This window comes from Podarcis gaigeae, assembly GCF_964106915.1.
Source record: "Podarcis gaigeae genome assembly, chromosome: 13".
Taxonomy (NCBI): domain Eukaryota; kingdom Metazoa; phylum Chordata; class Lepidosauria; order Squamata; family Lacertidae; genus Podarcis; species Podarcis gaigeae.
The window spans coordinates 38,392,416-38,414,988 of NC_139689.1; the positions used below are offsets into that span (position 1 = coordinate 38,392,416).

General features: G+C 46.4%; 1 protein-coding gene and 1 long non-coding RNA gene across 22 annotated transcripts in view; one reads left to right on the forward strand and one right to left on the reverse strand.

Moving 5' to 3' along the window:
* LOC310830275 overlaps positions 1 to 22,573 on the reverse strand; it is a 274,706-nt gene that overhangs the window by 190,938 nt on the left and 61,195 nt on the right. The gene's annotated exons all lie outside the window — the stretch shown is intronic.
* PPFIA3 (PTPRF interacting protein alpha 3) overlaps positions 1 to 22,573 on the forward strand; it is a 63,641-nt gene that overhangs the window by 13,532 nt on the left and 27,536 nt on the right. For 20 of the 21 annotated variants that reach the window (XM_083709069.1, XM_083709087.1, XM_083709084.1 and 17 more), the window contains exons 3-10: positions 10,698 to 10,799; positions 13,111 to 13,275; positions 14,699 to 14,773; positions 17,804 to 17,884; positions 18,486 to 18,698; positions 21,032 to 21,178; positions 21,634 to 21,768; positions 22,287 to 22,370. In XM_083709069.1, the coding sequence (XP_083565195.1) occupies positions 10,698 to 10,799; positions 13,111 to 13,275; positions 14,699 to 14,773; positions 17,804 to 17,884; positions 18,486 to 18,698; positions 21,032 to 21,178; positions 21,634 to 21,768; positions 22,287 to 22,370 (1,002 nt within the window). The remainder of the gene's footprint in view (positions 1 to 10,697; positions 10,800 to 13,110; positions 13,276 to 14,698; positions 14,774 to 17,803; positions 17,885 to 18,485; positions 18,699 to 21,031; positions 21,179 to 21,633; positions 21,769 to 22,286; positions 22,371 to 22,573) is intronic. The other variant, XM_083709072.1, reaches the window with a different exon arrangement.

Sequence of the window (22,573 nt, forward strand, 5' to 3'; positions counted from 1 at the left end):
CCGCCTCCCGTCTGTCCCCTCGCCAGCAGAAGCTGTCAATCGCTCACAGCACCCAGTCAGACATCCGCCCCATGCACTACCCATGTATAAAGCGAACCCCACTTTTTAGCATGATTTTTAATGAAAATAACCTAGTAGTCTTATACACGGTAAAGTACGGTAATTAAAGCAACAAGGAAAATATTTCAGATCCTTCTCTGAGCGACATTTTGCTTTCCCCAGTCGCCAGCCTGACATCCAGAGATCTTCACATGGTTGAAATGGGACCCACGCCAATCGTAAAATGGGCCTGGCTAATTTCGAACGCTGGTGCTGAAAAGTTGTTAGGAGGCCCCAGTTCCCCTTCCAGAGCTAAAGTTCTCAGAGTTGCCTGTGAAGAGAAATTGATTGTTACTCTGGGAATTGTAATTCTGGGGGTGGGTGGGAATTTGGGTCTCCTAACAGCTCTCAGCACCCTTCACAAACTACAGCTCCCATAATTCCTCGGGGGGAGCCATGACTGTTCAAAGTGGCATGGTCGTGATTTAAAGGGACAGTGCGAATGTGGCTTGTGAAGGTCGGGCATGCAGATGGGTTGTGCTGAAGGCATGGCTTCTGGTGTAACTTTAGCAAGAGGAGGCCGTGTCCACTGAATAAAGGTAAAGGGACCATTAGGTCCAGTCGTAGCCGACTCTGGGGCTGCGGCGTTCATCTCGCTTTACTGGCCGAGGGAGCCGGCGTACAGCTTCTGGGTCATGTGGCCAGCATGACTAAGCCGCTTCTGGCGAACCAGAGCAGCGCACGTAAACGCCTTTTACCTTCCCGCCGGAGTGGTACCTATTTATCTACTTGCACTTTGACGTGCTTTCGAAATGCTAGGTTGGCAGGAGCAGGGACCGAGCAATGGGAGCTCACCCCGTCGCGAGGATTCGAACCACCAACCTTCTGATCGGCAAGTCCTAGGCTCTGTGGTTTAACCCACAGCGCCAATAGTGTGCACCAATGTTTCATTTGCAAGTGGGGTGGTTAGAAGGGTTCTTAGTTCTTCTGTGGTGACCCCAGAAGCTCCTGTTTTTGTTCTTTTTGGTTCTGTGTAACTTGGTTTGCTTTAGAACTGGACAAACCACAAGTGTACAAAATGGGAGATGACACTATATCAGAAGCAGAGGAGTGGCAGATCCTCCCAAGTGTCCCTATTTTCCAAGGACAGTCCCAGATTTACAGATGCCGCCCCAGTTTCTGATTTGATCCCAGAATGTCCCACTTTTCCTTAGGACGGGAATCGGAGGGTGAGGTTCGTGGATTTCATTAAGTGTCCTCTGTTAGTTGAACACTGGTGCAGATTTCCCGGTCCATAGGAATCGCAAGCAGCTGACCCCACATGGGCAAGCCAGAAAGCAGGCCAAGCCAGGAAATCAGCAGCCACTTATAGGTGTGACCGCATATATGCATGGTGCCAGGAAAATAGATAAATAAATAGAATCACACCAGGAAATAGCAGGAGAGAGCTGGAGAGTCCACTTGACTTGTGAGGAGACGCTCCCTGGAGGCAAAAAAGGGTGTCATTGATGGTGGAGGAAGCCCTGAAGAGACCTGTTTAAGCTTCTCAGCCTCCCCGCCTAACAGCTGATGTGCGGGGTAGCGCAGCAGCAACAACAGCAGTTGCATTCCTTTGTGGCCTCCAGCCAGCCTCAGAGCTTCAACTCTAGATAGTATGGTCTGGATTGGAGAAAGTGTGGGGAGAGAGCAGGTGAAAATTGGCATTTGGAGGCTTTTTAGAGGATGTTCCCCACTTTATATGATTTTGCTTATATGTGTGGGGGCCCGGAACATTACCCTCACCTACGTGGGGGGACGCCTGTACAGTGGTACCTCGGGTTACATACGCTTCAGGTTACAGACTCCGCTAACCCAGAAATAGTACGTTGGGTTAAGAACTTTGCTTTGGGATGAGAATAGAAATCGTGGTCCGGCGGCGCGGCGGCAGCAGCAGGAGGCCCCATTAGCTAAAGTGGTGCTTCAGGTTAAGAACAGTTTCAGGTTAAGAATGGACCTCCAGAACGAATTAAGCACTGTATTTTTTGCTCTATAAGACTCACTTTTTCCCTCCTAAAAAGTAAGGGGAAATGTGTGTGCGTCTTATGGAGCGAATGCAGGCTGCGCAGCTATCCCAGAAGCCAGAACAGGAAGAGGGATTGCTGCTTTCGCTGCGCAGCAATCCCTCTTGCTGTTCTGGCTTCTGAGATTCAGAATATTTTTTTTTCTTGTTTTCCTCCTCCAAAAACTAGATGCGTCTTATGGTCTGCTACATCTTATCGAGCGAAAAAGATGGTACTTAACCTGAGGTACCACTGTACTCTGCATCCCAGAAAGGAGTGGTATGGTTTAAGTGTTGGGGAACCTTTGACCTTCCAGATCTTGCTAAACTACAACTTTCATTATCCCTGGCCATTGGCTGTGCTTTTTGGGTCTGATGTTGAGGTCTATAGTAATAATAATAATAATTTATTATTTGTACCCCGCCCATCTGGCTGGGTTTCCCCAGCCACTCTGGGCGGCTTCCAACAAAGATGAAAGATACACTAAAACATCACATATTAAAAACTTCCCTGAACAGGGCTGCCTTCAGATGTCTTCTGAATGTCAGGTAGATGTTTATCGCTTTGACATCTGATGGGAGGGCGTTCCACAGGGCGGGCGCCACTACCGAGAAGGCCCTCTGCCTGGTTCCCTGTAACTTGGCCTCTCGCAGTGAGGGAACCGCCAGAAGGCCCTCGGAGCTGGACCTCAGTGTCCGGGCAGAACGATGGGGGAGGAGACGCTCCTTCAATTTCCCCACACCAGGCATAGTTGTGGTATTGGAAAGGGGGTGTTCTGGACGTGAGAGAGTCTGGGACATTCTTTATGGTTCGGACAGATTGAGTCCTACCTCAGGTATATAGATTCATTCTGAGAAGCAACGAAGGATCCAGCCGTGTTCATTCTGCATCATTACCGTGATGCTAAAGTGCAGATGGGGCTATATTCATTTATTTAAGGAACCTTTATCCCACTCTTCGGGGAGGGGGGGGGAAGGCTCCGAGAGCGGCTTACAGATCACCCAGAAGAAAAATACAGTCTCTGCCCTCAGGCTTACAATCTTAAAAGATACGACATACACAAGAAACTGTAGGAGGGTTACAGCAGCTGCAGGTTTTTTCTTTTGCTAGATTCCCTTCTACCACCACACCCCTTCAGTGTTCCTGCTCGCAGATGTTAAACCACCAACTCATTACTCATAGGTAGCAAGTTTGACTTTTTAATGTCATTTCGATGCTGGCGCCTCCTGGAAACTCAGATGTCAGCTTCAGATGTAGGAGATGGGGTTGGGTAGAGTCCTGGATAACTTTTTAGGTGCTGCTGTTCCATCTTAGAAGTAGCTTCTTGTTATTTCAGGGTGCCAGGGGAAACTGATGGAAAGGAACACAGAAAAGTCATGTTCACAGTGAGCTTATTTGGATCAGACATGGGGAGTCTTTGGGCTGGGGTCCAGATTTGGCCCACCAGGCCCACATTTGATCCCTGAGGCGTTTCTCCCCCAAATCATGGCCGTCAACCTCACAGCTGATTCCTTATGTGATGTCCAGTACGGCGCAGGTATAGACACGACTGGATTGACTGCTTGCTGAGTCGAGACCTGCAGAAAACATGTTGATTTACCCAGCTGATGTGTGCAGAGGTCAATACTGTTCATCATCATCATCATCATCATCATCATCATCATCATTTCTTTCTTTCTTCTTTCTTTCCCGCCCATCTGGCTGGGCTTCCCCAGCCAATCTGGGTGGCTTCCAACACAATATTAAAATACAGTAATGCCTCAAACATTAAAAGCTTCCCTAAACAGGGCTGCCTTCAGATATCTTCTAAAAGTCTGGTAGTTGTTGTTCTCTTTGACATCTGGTGGGAGGGCGTTCCACAGCGCGGGCACTACTACCGAGAAGGCCCTCTGCCTGGTTCCCTGTAACCTCACTTCTCGCAATGAGGGAACCGCCAGAAGGCCCTCAGCACTGGACCTCAGTGTGCAGGTAGAACGATGGGGGTGGAGACGCTCCTTCAGATATATTGGACCGAGGCCGTTTAGGGCTTTAAAGGTCAGCACCAACACTTTGAATTGTGCTCGGAAACGTACTGGGAGCCAATGTAGGTCTTTCAAGACTGGTGTTATGTGATCTCGGCAGAACAAACTAGTTCTGCATGGGGAATGTGCTGGAATGGTCTTCTCGGAAAGCAGGACTGAGCTTACTGGCCATCAGCTGGTGGTCAGAGAATTCAATTCTGCTTGACCACTCCTGCAACCCCCATGGGCCAACTTTGACAGGTGGGTGGGATAACTCCCTGTCAATCGCCTGGTTTCATTATGAGTTCAGGTAAATGACTGGTTGGTTATCCTTCCCACTGTCAAAGTTGGCTCATGGGTGGGGAGATAAATATCTGACCCCCTGGGCCGGAAAGATTTCCCCATCCTTAATATAGATGATGTGTTTTGAGAAGTATAGAAGTGCTCTTGACTTCCTCTTATTGTGTGGGATGTACAGTGGTACCTCGGGTTACATATGCTTCAGGTTACATACGCTTCAGGTTATAGACTCCACTAACCCAGAAATAGTACCTCGGGTTAAGAACTTTGCTTCAGGATGAGAACAGAAATCGTGCTCCAGCGGCATGGCGACAGCAGGAGGCCCCATTAGCTAAAGTGGTGCTTCAGGTTAAGAACAGTTTCAGGTTAAGAACGGACCTCCGGAACGAATTAAGTACTTAACCCTAGGTACCACTGTATTCAACAATTTTATCTGTGCTGCAGAAAAACAACAACCCCAAATTCTGCACATGGAATGAGGGCAATATATGAAGATAATTAACATGAAATGCCTCATATTATCTACACATGCTGAAACAGCTATATGAACACGCCCATCCAGTTCTATTGGCTAGAACTGCCAATAAATACATTTTCAGCCTCTTCTTTGCTTCTGAGATTTAGGACTTACTTTGAAGCCAGACAGGGAAGGTGGGTGGGTGGGGAAGAGGCAACTTGACATTTTCTGAATTCTAATAGAGTCATTGGATTCCATCACAGCTATGTGGATTTTCAGGGCCCTTGGAGTTAATCAGGTGTTCCATTCCCTATGTAATCCTTAAATTAAGGTTTTGGGGACATTCGAAAAGTTCAGGCAGATGATTAGCCCATCCTAACTTATTATGTTTCTATTGCTATTTTAACTGCTGGTCATCTCTGCTTCCCGATTTAGTTTTGAAGTGAAGAAGAAAATTGCAAATGTATTCACTTTTGTAATGCACTGGTGATTTTATAACCTCCCATCACACCACCCCTCATTCTTCTGACCTGCATAAAAAAGCCCCTCACTTATTAATCATCATCATCATCGTTATTAAAGAAAGAATAGGAGCAACATTTTCTTAACCGATTAACCAGGCTGCAATCCTATACAACTTACTTGGGAGAAAATTCCATTGAATTCAATGGGACTTACTTCTGAGCAGAAATGCATCAGATTGCACTTTAAATATTTAGATGAATACAAGTGTTTTAATAATATACTGAAGGAAGAGTGAGATTACTAATTGATACATAAGCAAAAGCTATTGCTCTTTCAATACAGTATCTTCCTCTTCGTTCTCTATTACACTTGTACCAGATCCAAGAACGGTTATCAAATAAGTATACCCTTATTTCTTAGCTATGACCCTAACCCAATGCTGTGATCCTTAACTATGACCGTAACCCCAATCCTACCCCAATTGTCCTTTTGGATTAGTCAACCATGGCTTTTGTTGGCTAATCTACTGATTCAAGTTTAGAATACTAGCTAACTACCTTTTTAAAAAAAGGTTCCAAAAATGCATGGACAAAAAAAATGTATCATTATACAGTGGTACCTTGGTTCTCAAACGCCTTGGTACTCAAACGCCTTGGTTCCCAAACGCCAAAAACCCGGAAGTGAGTGTTCCGGTTTTCAAACATTTTTCGGAAGCCGAACGTCTGATGCGGCTGTAGGCTATTGTTTCCAGGGCGCCTGGACCAATCAGAAGCTGCCACTTGGTTTTCAAACATTTCAGAAGTCAAACAGACTTCAGGAACGATTCAGTTTGGCACTTTTCATTTATTTATTTTTGAGGCTTTTTTGATTATTTTGTTTTTGTGACTGTGTGGAAGCCAGTTCAGCTACTGATGACTGATTGATTGTGTGACTGCGAAAATGGATAAAAGCCCCCCCATCCAAATAAGTAAGGAAAAAATAATAATTTTGATTTTTATCATCTATATTACTGTCTTATTTATTTTATAGCACAGTACATTGATTATTGCTTTCATTTTATGGATCAATGCTCTTGTTAGTAAAATTCATTATTGCTCTTTTAGGGGTTGTTTTTAAAAGTCTGGAACAGATTAACCTGTTTTGCCTTACTTTCTATGGGAAAGCATGTCTTGGTTTTGGAACGCTTTGGTTTTAGAATGGACTTCCGGAACGGATTAAGTTTGAGAACCAAGGTACCACTGTATTAGTAGTGACATCGTTGTTACTATCCAATACGTGCCTGCGGCTGACAGAATCACATCTCTGCCATAGACTGTGCATATGAGTGGACGTTTTAGATTTTAGCAGGTACTTACTACACAAAGGGACGCGGGTGGCACTGTCGTCTAAACCACAAAGCCTAGGGCTTGCCGATCAGAAGGTCAGTGGTTCGAATCCCCGTGACGGGGTGAGCTCCCGTTGCTTGGTCCCTGCTCCTGCCCACCTAGCAGTTCGAAAGCATGTCAAAGTGCAAGTAGATAAATAGGTACTGCTCTGGCATGAAGGTAAAAGGCGTTTCCATGTGCTGCTCTGGTTTCACCAGAAGCGGCTTAGTCATGCTGGCCACGTGACCCAGAAGCTGTCTGTGAACAAACGCCGGCTCCCTCGGCCAGTAAAGCGAGATGAGTGCCACAACCCCAGAGTCGTCTGCGAGTGGACCTAATGGTCAGGGGTCCCTTTACCTTTACTACACAAAATCTAGAAAAATAATATACAGTGGTACCTCAGGTTAAGTACTTAATTCGTTCCAGAGGTCCATTCTTAACCTGAAACTGTTCTTAACCCGAGGTAATATTTCTGGGTTAGCGGAGTCTGTAACCTGAAGCGTATGTAACCTGAAGCGTATGTAACCCGAGTGCCACTGTCTTGTGTTTTCGAGGAACAGTTATAGCAATCCTGCAGTCTCTGAAACGTTAAGCTGGGGGACGGACGGACCTGCAGCTCTTTAGGTGTTGTTGAACTACAACTCCCATGATACTTGAATATTGACCATGCTGGTTTGCGTTGATGGGTATTGGAGTCCAACGACACCTGAAGGCCACAGGTTCTCCATCCCTCCTTTTAAGTGCTTGATAAAGGATGCTAACCTTGCAGATATACAAAGTGGCCAGAGAACAGCAGAAGGAAACGTTATCTATATGAACTGAATTGAAATCAGTATACAGTGATACCTCGAATTACATATGTTTAAGGTTACATATGCTTCAGGTTACATACGCTTCAGGTTACAGACTCCGCTAACCCAGTCTCTGAAACGTTAAGCTGGGGGACAGACGGACCTGCAGCTCTTTAGGTGTTGTTGAACTACAACTCCCATGATACTTGAATATTGACCATGCTGGTTTGCGTTGATGGGTATTGGAGTCCAACGACACCTGAAGGCCACAGGTTCTCCATCCCTCCTTTTAAGTGCTTCATAAAGGATGCTAACCTTGCAGATACACAAAGTGGCCAGAGAACAGCAGAAGGAAACGTTATCTATAATGGATCTATATGAACTGAATTGAAATCAGTATACAGTGATACCTCAAATTACATATGTTTAAGGTTACATATGCTTCAGGTTACATACGCTTCAGGTTACAGACTCCGCTAACCCAGAAATAATACCTCGGGTTAAGAACTTTACCTCAGGATGAGAACAGAAATCGCGCGGCAGCAGCAGGAGGCCCCATTAGCTGTGCTTCAGGGTAAGAACAGTTTCAGGTTAAGAATGGACCTCCAGAATTAATTAAGTACTTAACCCGAGGTACCACTGTAGTGTGGGTATTTTTTTTTTTTTACAAAGGACTCTCGTTGGACTCAGAAAAACAGGAGCATTGTTTCTCAGATGAAGTATGAATATCAGGGAGACAGCTGAAGTGTGATAATGGATGACTTCCAGCTACCCTCAGATTGACTGGATGAATGTAAATTCACGTAGTGACAAAAGACTATTTCTAGATACAATTAGTTATTGTATTTTGGAACAGTTAGTCATGAAGCAGACAAGAGAAGGGGCAACAGTTGAGTCTTTTTGGTGGTGTCAGGTCTAGCACCAGTTGCAAGTGTCGTTGAATTGCTTGGAGATGGTGACCACAATGCTATCAAATTAAACGCAGGAGAGTGGGAAATTGCCCAGAGTGTCCAACAGTCACTTAATTTCGAAAGGAGAAATTTTACCAAGAGAGGGAATTGGTTAAAGGGAACTGGAACTGCAATTAGGAGGCTCATATCCTTTCAGGAAGCTTGGAGGCAATTTAAAACCGCTGTAATAGAGCCTCAGAATTCATACATGGATTAGAAGAGGTACAAGCAAGCCCGGGAGGATGCCAGTGTGGTTAAACAGTGGAGTCTGGGAGGCTAGAAAAGATTAGCACAATCAAGCTCTGGTAAAACTATCTCTGGGTGTTTGCAGTAGAAATCTCCTATGCACAGAGCAGGGTGGCCTAGCGGTTAAAGTGTCGGACAGGGATCTGGGAGACCAGGGTTCTAATCTCCACTCAGCCATGAAACTCACTGGATGACCTTGATCCAGCCACTGTCTCTCAGTCCTAACCTATTTCACAGATTTTGTTTGTGGAGATAAAGTGAGGATGGAGAGAGTCCCGCTTTTAAGGTATATTTGTACATGCACCGTAAGATTTTCAGTAGTACAAGCAAGCAGCTGCCTAGGTAGCATGAAGATTCACTGTCCTGGGGGATTTAAAGGAAAACGTTGGAGGTGTATTGTGGGATTAGGAATAGTGATGCCATGTGTTGGACCAGTGGATTGGACTGGGTAACTAATTTTATGAAGATGCCCCAATAGGAGATGAGAGTCCAACTTTGATGGCAACATTTCTGCCTCAGTTTGGGACAGGGTAGACTAGCACTTTGTCTCTGTCCTCATTTATTAGTTTATTTAGGGGTTCTCACCTGCCCTCTGTCAACTGGGAAATGGTTAAATACAGCCTTCCCTTGTTGGTATAATATTTCTTATCCAGTGCTAAAATTAAGTGAATACCGTATTTTTCGCCCCATAGGACGCACCGCCCTATAGGACGCACCTAGGTTTTTTTTTGGGGGGGGGGGGAAATAAAGGAAAAACTTCCCCCAACCCCAGCCCCCAGAACAGCCTGCTATCCGCAAGCCTAGGCAGCCGCGCCGGTCTCCCCAGGCTTGCGGACAGCTGTGCGAAGCCCAGGTGCGCTCTTCAGCGCGCCCGAGGCTTCGGAATGCAGGCAGCTTCCAGAGGCTGGCGCAGCTTGGCGCCAGGCTCCGGAGAGTCACGTAGAGCTGCGCGGACCCCAGTAGGGCAGGCTCCGGAGGGTTGCACAGAGCTTCCTGAAGCTCTCCAGGCTTCAGCGAAAGCCTGTATTCGCCCCATAGGACGCACCCACAGACTTACTGACTGAATACGGATATTTAGGAAAAGGAATCATCAAGTATATTCATAGGAAGCAGGAAGTCATGTTAGGAATCAAGGAGTCAAGCCAGAAGTTGAAAAAAGATGGCTTGTAGTCCCTATGAAGAAGTATATTTGAAAATGCTTGTTTTTGAGGTTTTTTTCATTTATTTTTTCATTTCTCTCCCCCCCCCATCATTGCTGAAATTCTTTTTCTTTTTGTTTAATTTTCTGTTATTTGGTGTGTGTGTGTGTGTGTGTGTGTATCGCCTTCCCTTGCCCTTCAACATTTCTTTGATGAAAATAGTGACATCCTATTCCATACTCTCCAACATTTCTCAGACAAAAATGGGGATATCCTATTCCATACCCTACAGCATTTCTCCAATGAAAATAGGGACATCATAAGGAAAAGTGGGACACTCCGGGATCAAATCAGAAACCGGGATGGCTTCTGAGAATCTGGGCCCATCTCTGGAAAATAGGGACACTTGGAGAGTCTGTCTTCCCCATCACCTCACCACTGCCCTAATCTGACTTGTCTTCTTGTCTTTTCCTTCTCCTCCACTGGCTGCTAAGTTTTCCAAAAACATGGGAAGGCCCAAACTTGAATCTCCTGTATCACATCTGTTTTGGCCTAGACATTTAAAACAAAACAACCAAATTTGAAGTGTGTGGTGTGCTACTGGGATTGAAAGGGGATTCTGAAAATATTAATAAATACCACTGCTTTCAGGTAAAGTTGCCAAGTCTGAGCTTTGGTACGAAACGCAGTACTGTCTTGGTCCATATGGCTGGCTCCATCTAGCGGTTGAACAGTATAGTTGTCCCAAATGGAAATTCCACTGGGGGCCAATGTTCTCAGAACGCTTTAAAGAAAGCAAGCGGGGGAAGCCACACTCCAGATTAATGCAGCAAATTGAGGCCAAAGAACCTTAAATTCTCCTCCATTGTCTCCCCACCTCACAACCACTTGTTCTCCTCCCCACCAGGAATTTGCAGCGCTTACTAAGGAGTTGAACTTATGCCGGGAACAGCTGTCAGAGCGAGAGGAGGAGATCTCGGAGCTGAAGGCAGAACGGAACAACACACGGGTGAGCAGGGGAAGGCTCTCAACTTTGCTTTGGAATCCAGAACTTGCCTGACAGTGTCGCATTTTGTGTGTTCATGTTACAGAGTCTCTCCCAGAAATCCCCAGCCTGGTTGTACCCAGATGTTTTGATATACAACTCCCATTTGCTTTACCCAAAAACATCCAGAGGGTACCAGTTTGGGGAAGACTGGTCTATGTGAGATTTTTAAGAGGTGGATGTGGGAGGATGGTGGGATCTTGGTGTTTTAGCAACAGTTGAACATCCTTTTTGGACAGATGGCTTTAGGGGGAGAAATGAGGTATCTCCTGCTCAACTGTTTTTGCTGCAGCAGGAAACAGAAGACTTGGGTCCAAAGCTCAGATGGAACAGGAATTAGGGTACTGTGGATTTACCAATCTCACTTACCTGGCCTGTTTTCAAGGCCAACCAGGCAACTTGAATTGTGTGGAGCCTAGTACTTCCACCACCATCCCTCACTGGTAAGTTCTTCTTCTGCAGCAAAGCTGTGGAAAGCTTACTAGGGAAGAACTCATTCTAAGGAAGCTGCTAATGAAACCATAAAGGTACCTTACAATAGATCCACCACTGTGCATAGGCTTGGTTCACAGATAACGCTAAGGCATGAGTTAAGCATGAGTTGTCCCACGATGATCAAACAAAAAATGACTTGTTTATCTGAAGCTTGTTTTGATTTCCAGCTGCTCTTGCCTTGTGCCTTTGCAGCCTGGTGAGTTCACGTTCAATGTAGGGCTGCCTACAATGTTGGGGGTCTTCCTAAACCAGTGTTTCCCAACCTTGTGCCTCCAGATGTTTTTGGCCTACAACTCCCATCATCCCTGACCACTGGTCTTGCTAGCTAGGGATGATGGGAGTTGTAGGCCAAAAACAACTGGAGGCACAAGGTTGGGAAACACTGTCCTAAACACAGTTTAAATGAATTACCTAAAAGACCTACTACTTCCTTCCCAACGAAGAGCTTTTATGCTCGCAAGACTAGATGCTTTCCCCTCCGCAGTGACCACAGCTAGATACTTGCAGATTCCTTATCAAGCCCGCCTGTGTGCCTGCAATCAGGGAATACCAGATTCACTGGACCATATTCTCTTGGACTGCCCTTTGGACAGCATACTCTGCAAACAGATGAGGTTCCTCCTAACAGATAGGGACAAGGACATTACTGCCTCAGTGGCTTCCTTTTTATTCTCCATCTTACCCAAAAGGGTTCTTAATGAATCATCCCTCTAGGGTGAAGCAGAACATGCCTAGTGACCCTTGACAGCCTCACTCCTGTCCCCTTTAAATTTATCCCAGTGATTTGAAATGTCTGAACTTCTAATGCCAGTAAAGGTATTTGTATTGTATTGTATTGAATCAAGTTTCATAAGCCAACAACAAACCATGGTTTCAGTTAAGCTACTAGGCAGGGCTCACTCATAATGCTAAGCCATTGTTTAATAAACCACAATTGAATAAACCGTGGCTGAATGTTAGTCAGGCCATATTGTCAGTCAGAACCTGACCATAGCTGAGTACTTGATCTGTCTGATTCATTCAAAGGGACAAGCAAAATAGGTTTTCTTGCGCTTACGTTGAAGGGCACTGCATTGAGAAGATTTTCATTGTTCTGGTTCATCACTCTTGAGTTCTGGTTTGCCTATGAGAATTTCTAAAGTTACCTCTGTAATTGGAGCGCGTGAAGTTTGTCGCAACTTCCAGTTGCAACATTCTTCCAGCTGGATATTCTTTTATTTGCTTCTTCTGTGATGCATTTGCGTTTAATGAGCTTGGATCATGTGTGCAGTCACATTAAGACTGGTTTTCAAAGCACACTGGAGTGTTTGTCACTGCTTATTGAATGTTCTGACAGAGTCATAATTTGTGTACTAATCATTCTGGGGTTGCTGTTTTTTTGGTCTGTTGCATTAAATTAGAGGCCTGTTATTTTTATGTTCCTTATGGGGTGTTCTTTTCTTTTTCCCCAAGGTCTGTTTCCCCCCCCCTATTAGGGTAGGAACGCTCTTTCATTCCCCCTTCTGTTATTATTTTCGCTGATAGAACCTCCCACCACATGTGATAGCAAAACTGCTTTCCCCCTCGCCCCCATCTCTGCTTGTTGAGAACTCACTCCCTGCACCCCTGTTTGGCACAAAAGTGGCCATTTGGCAGAGGAAGCCATTTTAGAAAAGCAGAGAGGGATCTGTGTTACAATCTGTGTCTGTTGAAATTTGGGCCCCTAGCTATGTACCTGCAGCCTTGCTATATCTCCATCAATCCTCAAGCAACGCTATACCTGTCTGTCTCTTCTCCCTAGTTGCTGCTAGAACACCTGGAATGCCTTGTATCGCGACACGAACGCTCCCTCCGCATGACGGTGGTGAAGCGGCAGGCCCAGTCACCGGCCGGTGTCTCCAGCGAGGTGGAAGTGCTGAAGGCCCTCAAGTCTCTCTTTGAGCATCACAAGGCCCTGGATGAGAAGGTGAAGAGAGGGCAGAGTAACTATTGACAAGGCAGTGGAGCTGGGCTGGTGGGGGTGTTCTAGGAATTTGTCCCAAGAACCAAGCCTGGGTATCTGCAGTGTTAGAAACTCATATAAGCCAGGGGCCAATAATAGCTCCTTAAACCAAGGTTAGGGACATGGGTGGCGCTGTGGGTTAAACCACAGAGCCTAGGACTTGCTGATCAGAAGGTCGGCGGTTCGAATCCCTGCGATTGAGTGAGCTCCCATTGCTCGGTCCCTGCTCCTGCCAACCTAGCAGTTCGAAAGCACGTCAAAGTGCAAGTAGATAAATAGGTACCGCTCCAACAGGAAGGTAAACAGTGTTTCTGTGTGCTGCTCTGGTTCGCCAGAAGCGGCTTAGTCCTGCTGGTCACATGACCCGGAAGCTGTACGCCGGCTCCCTCGGCCAATAAAGCGAGATGAGCGCCGCAACCCTAGAGTCGGCCACGACTGGACCTAATGGTCAGGAGTCCCTTTACCTTAAACCAAGGTTGTAGTCCCCAAAACATAAGGTCAAGTTGCCATTTTGAAGCAAAACGGCTCTAAAGTCTTGCTTTGCAAACGATGGACTGATTGTGATTGATTCTCAGTTATACATCCGGCTAGTTCAGACGACAACCTTGGGCTAGGTTTGAGAACTTAAAGAAGAAAAGCTTTGAGAACTTAAAGAAGAAAAGTCACTTGATTCAGGGATAAGTCACATATATATTGGCCTATTCCAACTTCTCTTCGTTAATGGCGACTGCCCCTGCTCAGGCTGCACAGAAAAACCAATTTGGTCCCAGAAATTCCTTCCCATTGTGCAGATAAAATATAACGGATAGAATTCTACGGGATGGGGTGTTAGTGTGTGAAAACAGTCCAGATCCAATGATCCCCTGCTGGTGGAGATGCCAGCCGCCATCCTAGAGCCCAGGCATCTTTACTTGGTTGCAGGTGGTTGAAAGCCAGGTGCAAAATGTGTCTGGTGCCTGGCTCATTTTGAACACTGGGTACCTGCGTCCTGCAGATGCTGTTGGACTTCAACTCCCATCAGCCCCAGCCAGCTTGGCCCAATAGTCAGGAATGATGGGAGTTGTATTCAACCAGCACTGGCAAGGTTTCCCCATCCCTTCTTTAGGGGTAGTGTCACTTGTGCCATATTTAAATCATAACTGCAGCTATTCTGCCGCCAGCCACAACTATTTCTCCTGGCTTGAACTAAGTGCAGGAGCCAGAATGAGACCATCAGGGAAGCAGTACATGGTTAGGGGAAAATCTGGTCTGTTGCCAAAGGTGTGGAAATACCGTGGTTAGCAAAGCTGCATACTGGGGGAGGCAGGGACTGTGGGGATAAAGGAAGCTGGCTGTTTCTCTCCTGCCTGACTAACGCCTCTTCGACTCTCTCTCTGGTGCACGGCAGGTTCGAGAACGGCTGCGAGTGGCATTAGAGCGGGTTGCAGTATTGGAGGAGGAGCTGGAGATGTCCAATCAGGAGGTAAGAAGGAGATTCTGCTCCCGTCTGCAGCGGGAGGTTGGTTGAGATGTGTGCTGTGACCCTCAGGCACTACTGTGAGCCAGACTCAGCCGGCGATTCCCAGAGGTTTGCGAGCTGAGATTCCCCACAAGGGGACCATGGGTTTGTGGGTGCTGGTGTGTGTTACTGACACGGCAGCCCCCAGAGATGAGCAGAGAAAGGGCATAACTGGATGCAACTTGCAAGTCGATGTGGGGGATTGGTCTTGGAACAAAATTCCACGCCTCATTCATGAAGGAGATAGCTGAGTCTCTCTTGGGAGAGAATCCTGCTGTTCAGGCACCACCACCAACCAGGCCCTGCCTCTCATACTTGATGGTCCTTTACTGACTTGCACACAGACTCTCTCTACGAATGCTGATGGAGGTCCAAAGTAGATGCAGGCATTCCCTGCCCCCTCTCCACCCCATTTACGTGAATTCTACTTGAGTGCAATTGCATATATGCACGGCGCCAGGAAATAATTAAATTCAAACTTGGAAATGATGGGAGAGAGCTGCACAGTCCTTGTGGCTCATGAGGAGACCCCTCCCCCCCGGAGCCCGAAAAGGATGTCAGTAAGGGCAGACGAAGCCCCGAAGAGACTGGAGGTGCAGCAGGGTTTTGTTTATGCTGCTCAGCCTCCTCGCCTAACAGCTGATGTGTGGGGTAGCACCACAGCAGCAACTGTTTTCCCCTGTATCCGTCCGGCTTTCTGCTGGCCCCAGAGCTTCAATTCTAGTTGTGATTTTTGGATACAGTATTTTTGGTATGGATAGAAGAGAGAGTGGCAGGGAGGGTGCCCCCCACTTTACGCAATTTCACTTAAGCGCACAGGGGCCCAGAACGTAACCCCCATGTAAGTGGGGAGTCGTCTGTACCTAGGAACCATCTTCCTACGCAGGTAGCACTGTGGTCTGGGGCCCCTTGGGCTTGCTGATCAGAAGGTCGGCAGTTCGAATCCCTGCGACGGGGTGAGCTCCCATTGCTCTGTCCCAGCCCCTGCCAACCTAGCAGCTCAAAAGAATGCCAGTGTAAGTAGATAAATAGGTACCGCTGTGGCAGGAAGGTAAACGGCATTTCCGTGCGCTTCTGTCATGGTGTTCTGGTGTGCCAGAAGCAGTTTAGTCATACTGGCCACATGTCCCAGAAAGCTGTCTGTGTACAAAGGACGGCTCCCCTGGCATGAAAACGAGATGAGCACCGCAACCCCATAGTCACCTTTGACTGGACTTAACCGTCCAGGGGTCCTTTAACTTCACCTTCTGCTGCCCCATTGACAGTAGCAGAGTAGCGGTGGTGGTTCTTTGCGGGACGAATGTAGCCAACTGCGGAAGACACCTGTTTACTCCTCTCATCCTCTATGCATTTGTACCTTGAAAGCTGAACACCTTGGGAGTTGAACATTTTGGCTCCCAAATGCCGCAAACCCAGAAGTGAGTGTTCCAGTTTGCAAAAGTTCTTTGGAACCTGAGCATCCACTGTGGCTTCCAATTGGCTGCAGGAGCTTCCTGCAGCCAATCAGAAGCCATGCCTTGGTTTCCAAACATTTTGGAAGTTGAACGGACTTCCGGAACAGATTCCATTTGACTTCTGAGGTACGAATGTACCTGAGAACAAGGTTGAAACTTTTGCATCACTAACCTCAGGCCTTGCCCTGCCCTGAGCCAATTCAATTGCCTCCCCTCCTCCCAGAAGCCACTGCTCAGCTGAGAGGTAGTCACTTTACCTGGGGGGCGGGGAGAAGTCTTATCAAGTCCTGAGTAGCAACCCCTAAGAGTGACAGAGGATGGACATTGTGTCTTTTGTGTGGGAATTAGATTTTCGTTCCCATTGACAGAGTCAATAGCCCTTGGTCGTTTGACTCTTTAGTTCTTTTTTCTCCCCTATAAAAACTAAGCAGAACACTCTCATTTAAAGTTTAAAGAACATGTAACTTTTGCTTCGTGTACTTGCAGTTGTCAGAATTTAATATACAATGCAGGCAGATGTTTTTTTAAGTTGCTAATGCATCTTACATAAATTAAACTAACATTTACAGATTGACTGATACTCTGACTTTGAGGCAGACAGCAGCAGCACCACACAACATACCTGCTGCTCTAACTGTTAAGACTCACAAGACTGTTAATAACTGAACCAACTAAAATAATGGCCACAGAGTGTATGACATCCCAGGGTTCTACAGCCTATTATTATTATTATTATTATTATTATTATTATTATTATTACCCCATCTAACTAGCTGGGTTCCCCCAGCCACTCTGGGCAGCTTCCAACACATATATAAATGTAATAAAACGTTTCAAGTAATAACCCTTTACATATGCATTTTGCATGCTAACATCCCACATTTTGGTGCAGCGCAACGGCTGATATTTAACATGGGCAATAGGTTCCCCAGACTGGAATGATTCCCTGGTTCGGCTGAAGATACTATTGTTGCCCGACTCTGATTGACACCTGCCTCTCATTCCTCAATTTTATTTTTCATTTCATTTTTATTTTTTAAAATATATTTTTATTAAGTTTTACATAACAAATTTAAATTCAAACATTAAACTTCAACATTGTCATTTAGGATTCTCTGAATCCTTCGACTCCCCTCCACCCTTCCCTGGTTACCATTATCAATCTTTTTTCAACTGCTTCCCTTATTTTCTTTATTTTTAAAAAGAAGAATCCATTTTTACCATAGTTTTTTTGTACATTACAAACATTACCCAAATCCTGCCAAAGTTTTTAGTTTATAAATACATTATAAATTTTGCCCATTCCTTCTTTAATTTCTTCTCTTCCTGGTTTCTGATTTTCACAGTCAATTTTGCCATTTCGGCGTAGTCCATCATCTTCATCAGCCATCCGTCTCTGGTCGGAACTTTGTCTTCTTTCCATCTCTGGGCACTGCTGTTGTTGCAGACATAAATACTTGTATAAAATAAAAACGGCTTTTTATTTTTCATTTTAAACACTAGTGCATCTTCTTCCTTTTCTTCCTCTTCCTGTCTGCAGTCTCTTTCTCTTCGAGAGCAGCTTGCCCGACGCCGATCTGGCCTGGACGACCCCAGCAAAGAGGGAGACTCCCAGATTTGTGTAAGTGGCGCAGAAGGGAATACGGGCAAAGCACATGGCTATCACCAACTATTCTCTTGTGTGAGGGGTTTATTTGCCTGTGGGAGGTGGATATAGATGCTTGCTTGTTTCAGTGAGGTTGTCAGGGACAGTGTTTGTTTGTTTGTTTTTGTTTTTTTATTCAAAATTAAAACAAAACATATTATCCAGAAACATATCATCCTTATTTTTTTCCTCATTTTTCCTCCCTCCCCCACCCTCCCACACAAAACCCACCCATCCCCCAACTTTCTTCAGTTCTTTGATTTCTCTGAGAATGCTGATTTCTGCATGTTACAAAGTTGTATAGATCCTCAAACTATTTAGCTGATTATTATCTATAAAAAAGTTTGTGAATGTTTAGTCAAAGCCAGCCATCTTATAAGTCAGTTTTGCCAGTTCTGCATAGTCCATCATTTTTTCTTGCCATGATTCTTTAGTTGGGGTTTCTTCAGTCTTCCATCCTTGTGCTTTTAGAACTCTCGCGGCCGTTGTCGCATACATGAAGATGTTTTTCAGCTTTTTTGGCAGGTTCAGTGTTTGTGGCATGCCATAATCCCTTTCCCTTCCTTCTGTTTCTCAGGCCAATGGATCCCTTGAGTTGGGGCGCGGTGGCCGGGAATCCGAGCTAGAGGAGGTGTTGGAGCGCCAGCGAGGAGAGCTTTCTCAGCTAAAGGAGCGACTGACCATGCTTTGCCGGCAGATGGCAGAGCTGGAGGAAGAGCTGGCTACAGCCCAGCGGGACCTCATCAAGTCTGAAGAGATCAACGCCAAGCTGCAACGAGACCTCAAGGAGGTAGATGGCCGCAGCTGGAACACTCCATACATTATAATTATTACCGTATTTTTCGCTCCATAAGACGCACTTTTTTCCTCCTAAAAAGTAAGGGGAATCATAGAATCATAGAGTTGGAAGAGACCTCAAGGGCCATCGAGTCCAACCCCCTAAATGTGTGCGCATCTTATGGAGCGAACACAGATGGGAGGCAGGCGGGAAAAGCCCCCAAGAGCTGCACACACGCTCCGCACGCTTTTTAATGATGTCCAAGGTCTGAAAGATCTACAATGTGTTTTTAAAACTATCAAGCTGGGGAAGATAAGAAAAGTCTTCACCTGATGCCAAAATAGGCCACAACTTAGGGGTCAGGCAAGCCTTTCTGAGGAGGCCGGTGCCCAACTTGCATGCTATTACTTAAAAGGTCCTTTTTCTGGGAGCCTTTGGCTCAGAATGCCCTCTTTCAATTTGCCACCCAATTCTCAACTGTTGAATTGGAATGATGGGAGGGGAAGCATTTCACACTGCCCACTGTTTTGCCCCCAATACCACAGATGGAGGAGCTTGTCATGGCAGCTTAAAAAAACAATAACAACATCAGGGAAAATACAATTGGAGGAAACCTGGCAGCCCTGCAGTTTGATGTTGCTTTTTTGTTACAGTACCATGGTAAACACCCTATTCCCCTGAACTTCCACATAATGGCTCAGGGGCAAAATTGTGCCCCAGCTTTTCAAAGGCTTGATTTTCTCCCCCCCCCCCCCAATTTACTACAGCCCTAGAGCTGCTCACCTGATTTCTGATGGTAGGGTCACTCAGAGAAAGGCCTCAGAGGAAAATCTTAATTTCCAGGCCGGTTCATATGGCAGCAAATATGTTATGGCCGCAAAAGAGGCAAATTCAGTGTTGGGAACTATTGAGGAGAGATTGGAAAATACAACAGAATGTAATGTTAGTATATAAACTGGTGGCACCCACATGTAGAGTACTGTAGTGCGTACATTTCTGGTTCTCTCCAAAAGAATATTATGGAGTTTTTTTGTTTAAAGGAAATTGAAAAAATGACAACACACACACACACACATATCAATTTTATGTGATTTCTCCCTGGCAGTTTACATCACATTTTAATCAGTGTGTGTTAAGAAGTCTGCCCACAGTCTCTCATAAAGAAAAAGAAAAAGGCTTTTCAGTTTGTAAGAAACAAGAGATTTGTGTGGAAAATCCAAAAAAGAAGCCTAGCATTAACGCCTCAGCGATGCCTGCACTTGTGTGGGAAGCTTATTCTTACAACTGGTACCAGCTTTGCTATGGAGCATGACGACTCACAGAGGGGGATCTGTTTGTGCAGCAGAATACAACTCTGGACCCCAAACCACTGCCTAAAAAACAGGGCGGACTCCCAAGAGCGCAAGGTTTGGTCATCCCTTGCTTCACAGATCTGGGCTTTTTGATTTAGAAAAGGGGGGGAAAGACCACAAAGGTGGGGTATGACAGAAGTCTGTGAAATTATGAACAGCGTAGGGAAAGCGAATAAGTACTCCGTCTCAAAGCTACTAAAACCTCAGTTTCACTAAAGCAGAGATGAGGAACCTGTGGCCTTGCAGATGTTGTGGACTCCAACTCCCATCAGCCCCCGGCAGCATGGCTGATGGCCAGGAATGATGGGAGATGTACCCCAGTAACTTCTGGGAAGCCAAAGATTCCCCATCTCTACACTAAAACCTCAAGCGACAAGCAATAAGATTGCTGGGTGGGGTTAATTAAAGGATTGCAAACTGCTGCTCCCTCAAGTAGACAATATACAGAGAGAGAGAGAGAGAGAGAGAGAGAGAGAGAGAGAGATATCTCCACATGTTATTTAGTGCATGCAAGGCACTGAGAGGGACACGGGTGGCGCTGTGGGTTAAACCACAGAGCCTAGGACTTGCCGATCAGAAGTTCAGCGGTTCGAATCCCCACGACGGGGTGAGCTCCCATTGCTCGGTCCCTGCTCCTGCCAACCTAGCATTTCGAAAGCACGTCAAAGTGCAAGTAGATAAATAGGTACCACTCTGGTGAGAAGGTAAACGGCATTTCCGTGCGCTGCTTTTGTTCGCCAGAAGCGGCTTAGTCATGCTGGCCACATGACCCTGAAGCTGTACACCGGCTCCCTCGGCCAATAAAGTGAGATGAGCGCCGCAACCCCAGAGTTGGCCACGACTGGACTTAATGGTCAGGGGTCCCTTTATATTTACCTTTTAAGGCACCAAGAACCTTCATTTCTTCCACAACTGGCAACTAAAGGAGATGTGTGGGAGTTCCCAGTGTGACTTCTCCCTCATTCCCTTCTCTTGTCTGGCGGGGGGTGACAGGCTCTAGCCCAGCGGGAGGACATGGAAGAGCGGATCACTACTCTGGAGAAACGCTACCTGAGTGCTCAGAGGGAGGCGACCTCTCTCCACGATGTCAACGACAAGCTGGAAAACGAATTGGCCAGTAAGGAATCCCTGTACAGACAAGTGAGTCCCTTACTTCCTGTCTCTCTGTGTCCTCTCCTGGCTGAGTAACCTTGGCTGTCCCCAACACCTCCCTCCTTAAACCTGGTTGTCCCAGGCATGTTCTCTCTACTCTTCCTACGCATGCCGGTCTGGGTTGTGAAGAAATTGCCCCTTTCTCTTTCCAGCGAGTCCCTATTGGTGTATGCAGTTCCAAATGACGGAGGTTCATTGCAGCTTCCTCCTCTAGCTCAGCTTTGGTGGACTTGGAAAATCTCATTTCCAGGCTGTTTTATCACCTTCCATAGTTGCACAGGCATCTGGGGCTGGTTTAAGTTCCCCTCCAGGTGCATAAAGCACTCAAATTCCCTGGTTCTTTCCCTGCCCTGCCCTTGTCCAAAGCACCAAGTTTGTTGGGGTCCCTGCTTGGAAGCTGTTCATTGACAAGGCCATCGGACTTAACCTTTTACCCTGCGCAGAGTGAAGAGAAGAACAGGCAGCTACAAGACTGGCTGGAAGATGCCAAGCAGAAGCTTCAGCAGACCCTCCAGAAGGCCGAGACCTTACCTGAGATAGAGGCCCAGCTGGCCCAGCGAGTGGCAGCCCTCAACAAGGTACTTGCGCAACGGGGAGGAAGTGGCCAGCACGCCACATGGCTGGTGGAGGAAGTGGGCAATGAGGCACACCTGCTGGAATCAGAAAAAAAGGAGATCAAATGGGAGTCATGGCTTAACACTCCCCTTCACTCTCATCTTAGATTAGCCTCAACCAGAGCCAGGGCCTTTTCAACACTGACTCCGGCCTGGTGGAACGCTCTGTCTCATGAGACCAGGGCCCTTCAGGATCTGATTTCTTTTCGCAGGGCCTGTAAGACAGAGTTGTTCCGCCTGGCCTTTGGCTTGGAGTCAGTTTGATTCCCTCCCCCTCTTTCTTTTTTTCCTTTGTCCTCCTGTGATGAGGCTGCATTTTAATGTTTTAATGTTGTATTTTAATCTTGTTTTTAAGTTGTATTCATTCAACTTGTTTTTATTATTGGTTGTTAGCTGCCCTGAGCCTGGCCTTGGCTGGGGAGGGCGGGGTATAAACAATTATTATTATTATTATTATTATTATTATTATTATTATTATTTAGGCAGAGGAGCGCCACGGGAATTTTGAGGAGCGCCTGCGTCAGCTTGAGGCCCAGCTGGAGGAGAAAAACCAGGAGCTCCAACGGGTGAGGTCATGATGGGACGTAGGGCAGGAGTTTGATGGGAAAATGGGGTACCAGGAATTGGAAGAAAGACTATAAAGTAGCTCATTGGTGGAACATGTTGCTCTGTGTGTAAAAGAGCCCAGGTGCATAGGCACCAACTCTAAGGGGCCCAGACCCCTTCAGACCCCCTCCCCAATTGACTGTGATGAGATTCCCCAGCCTCC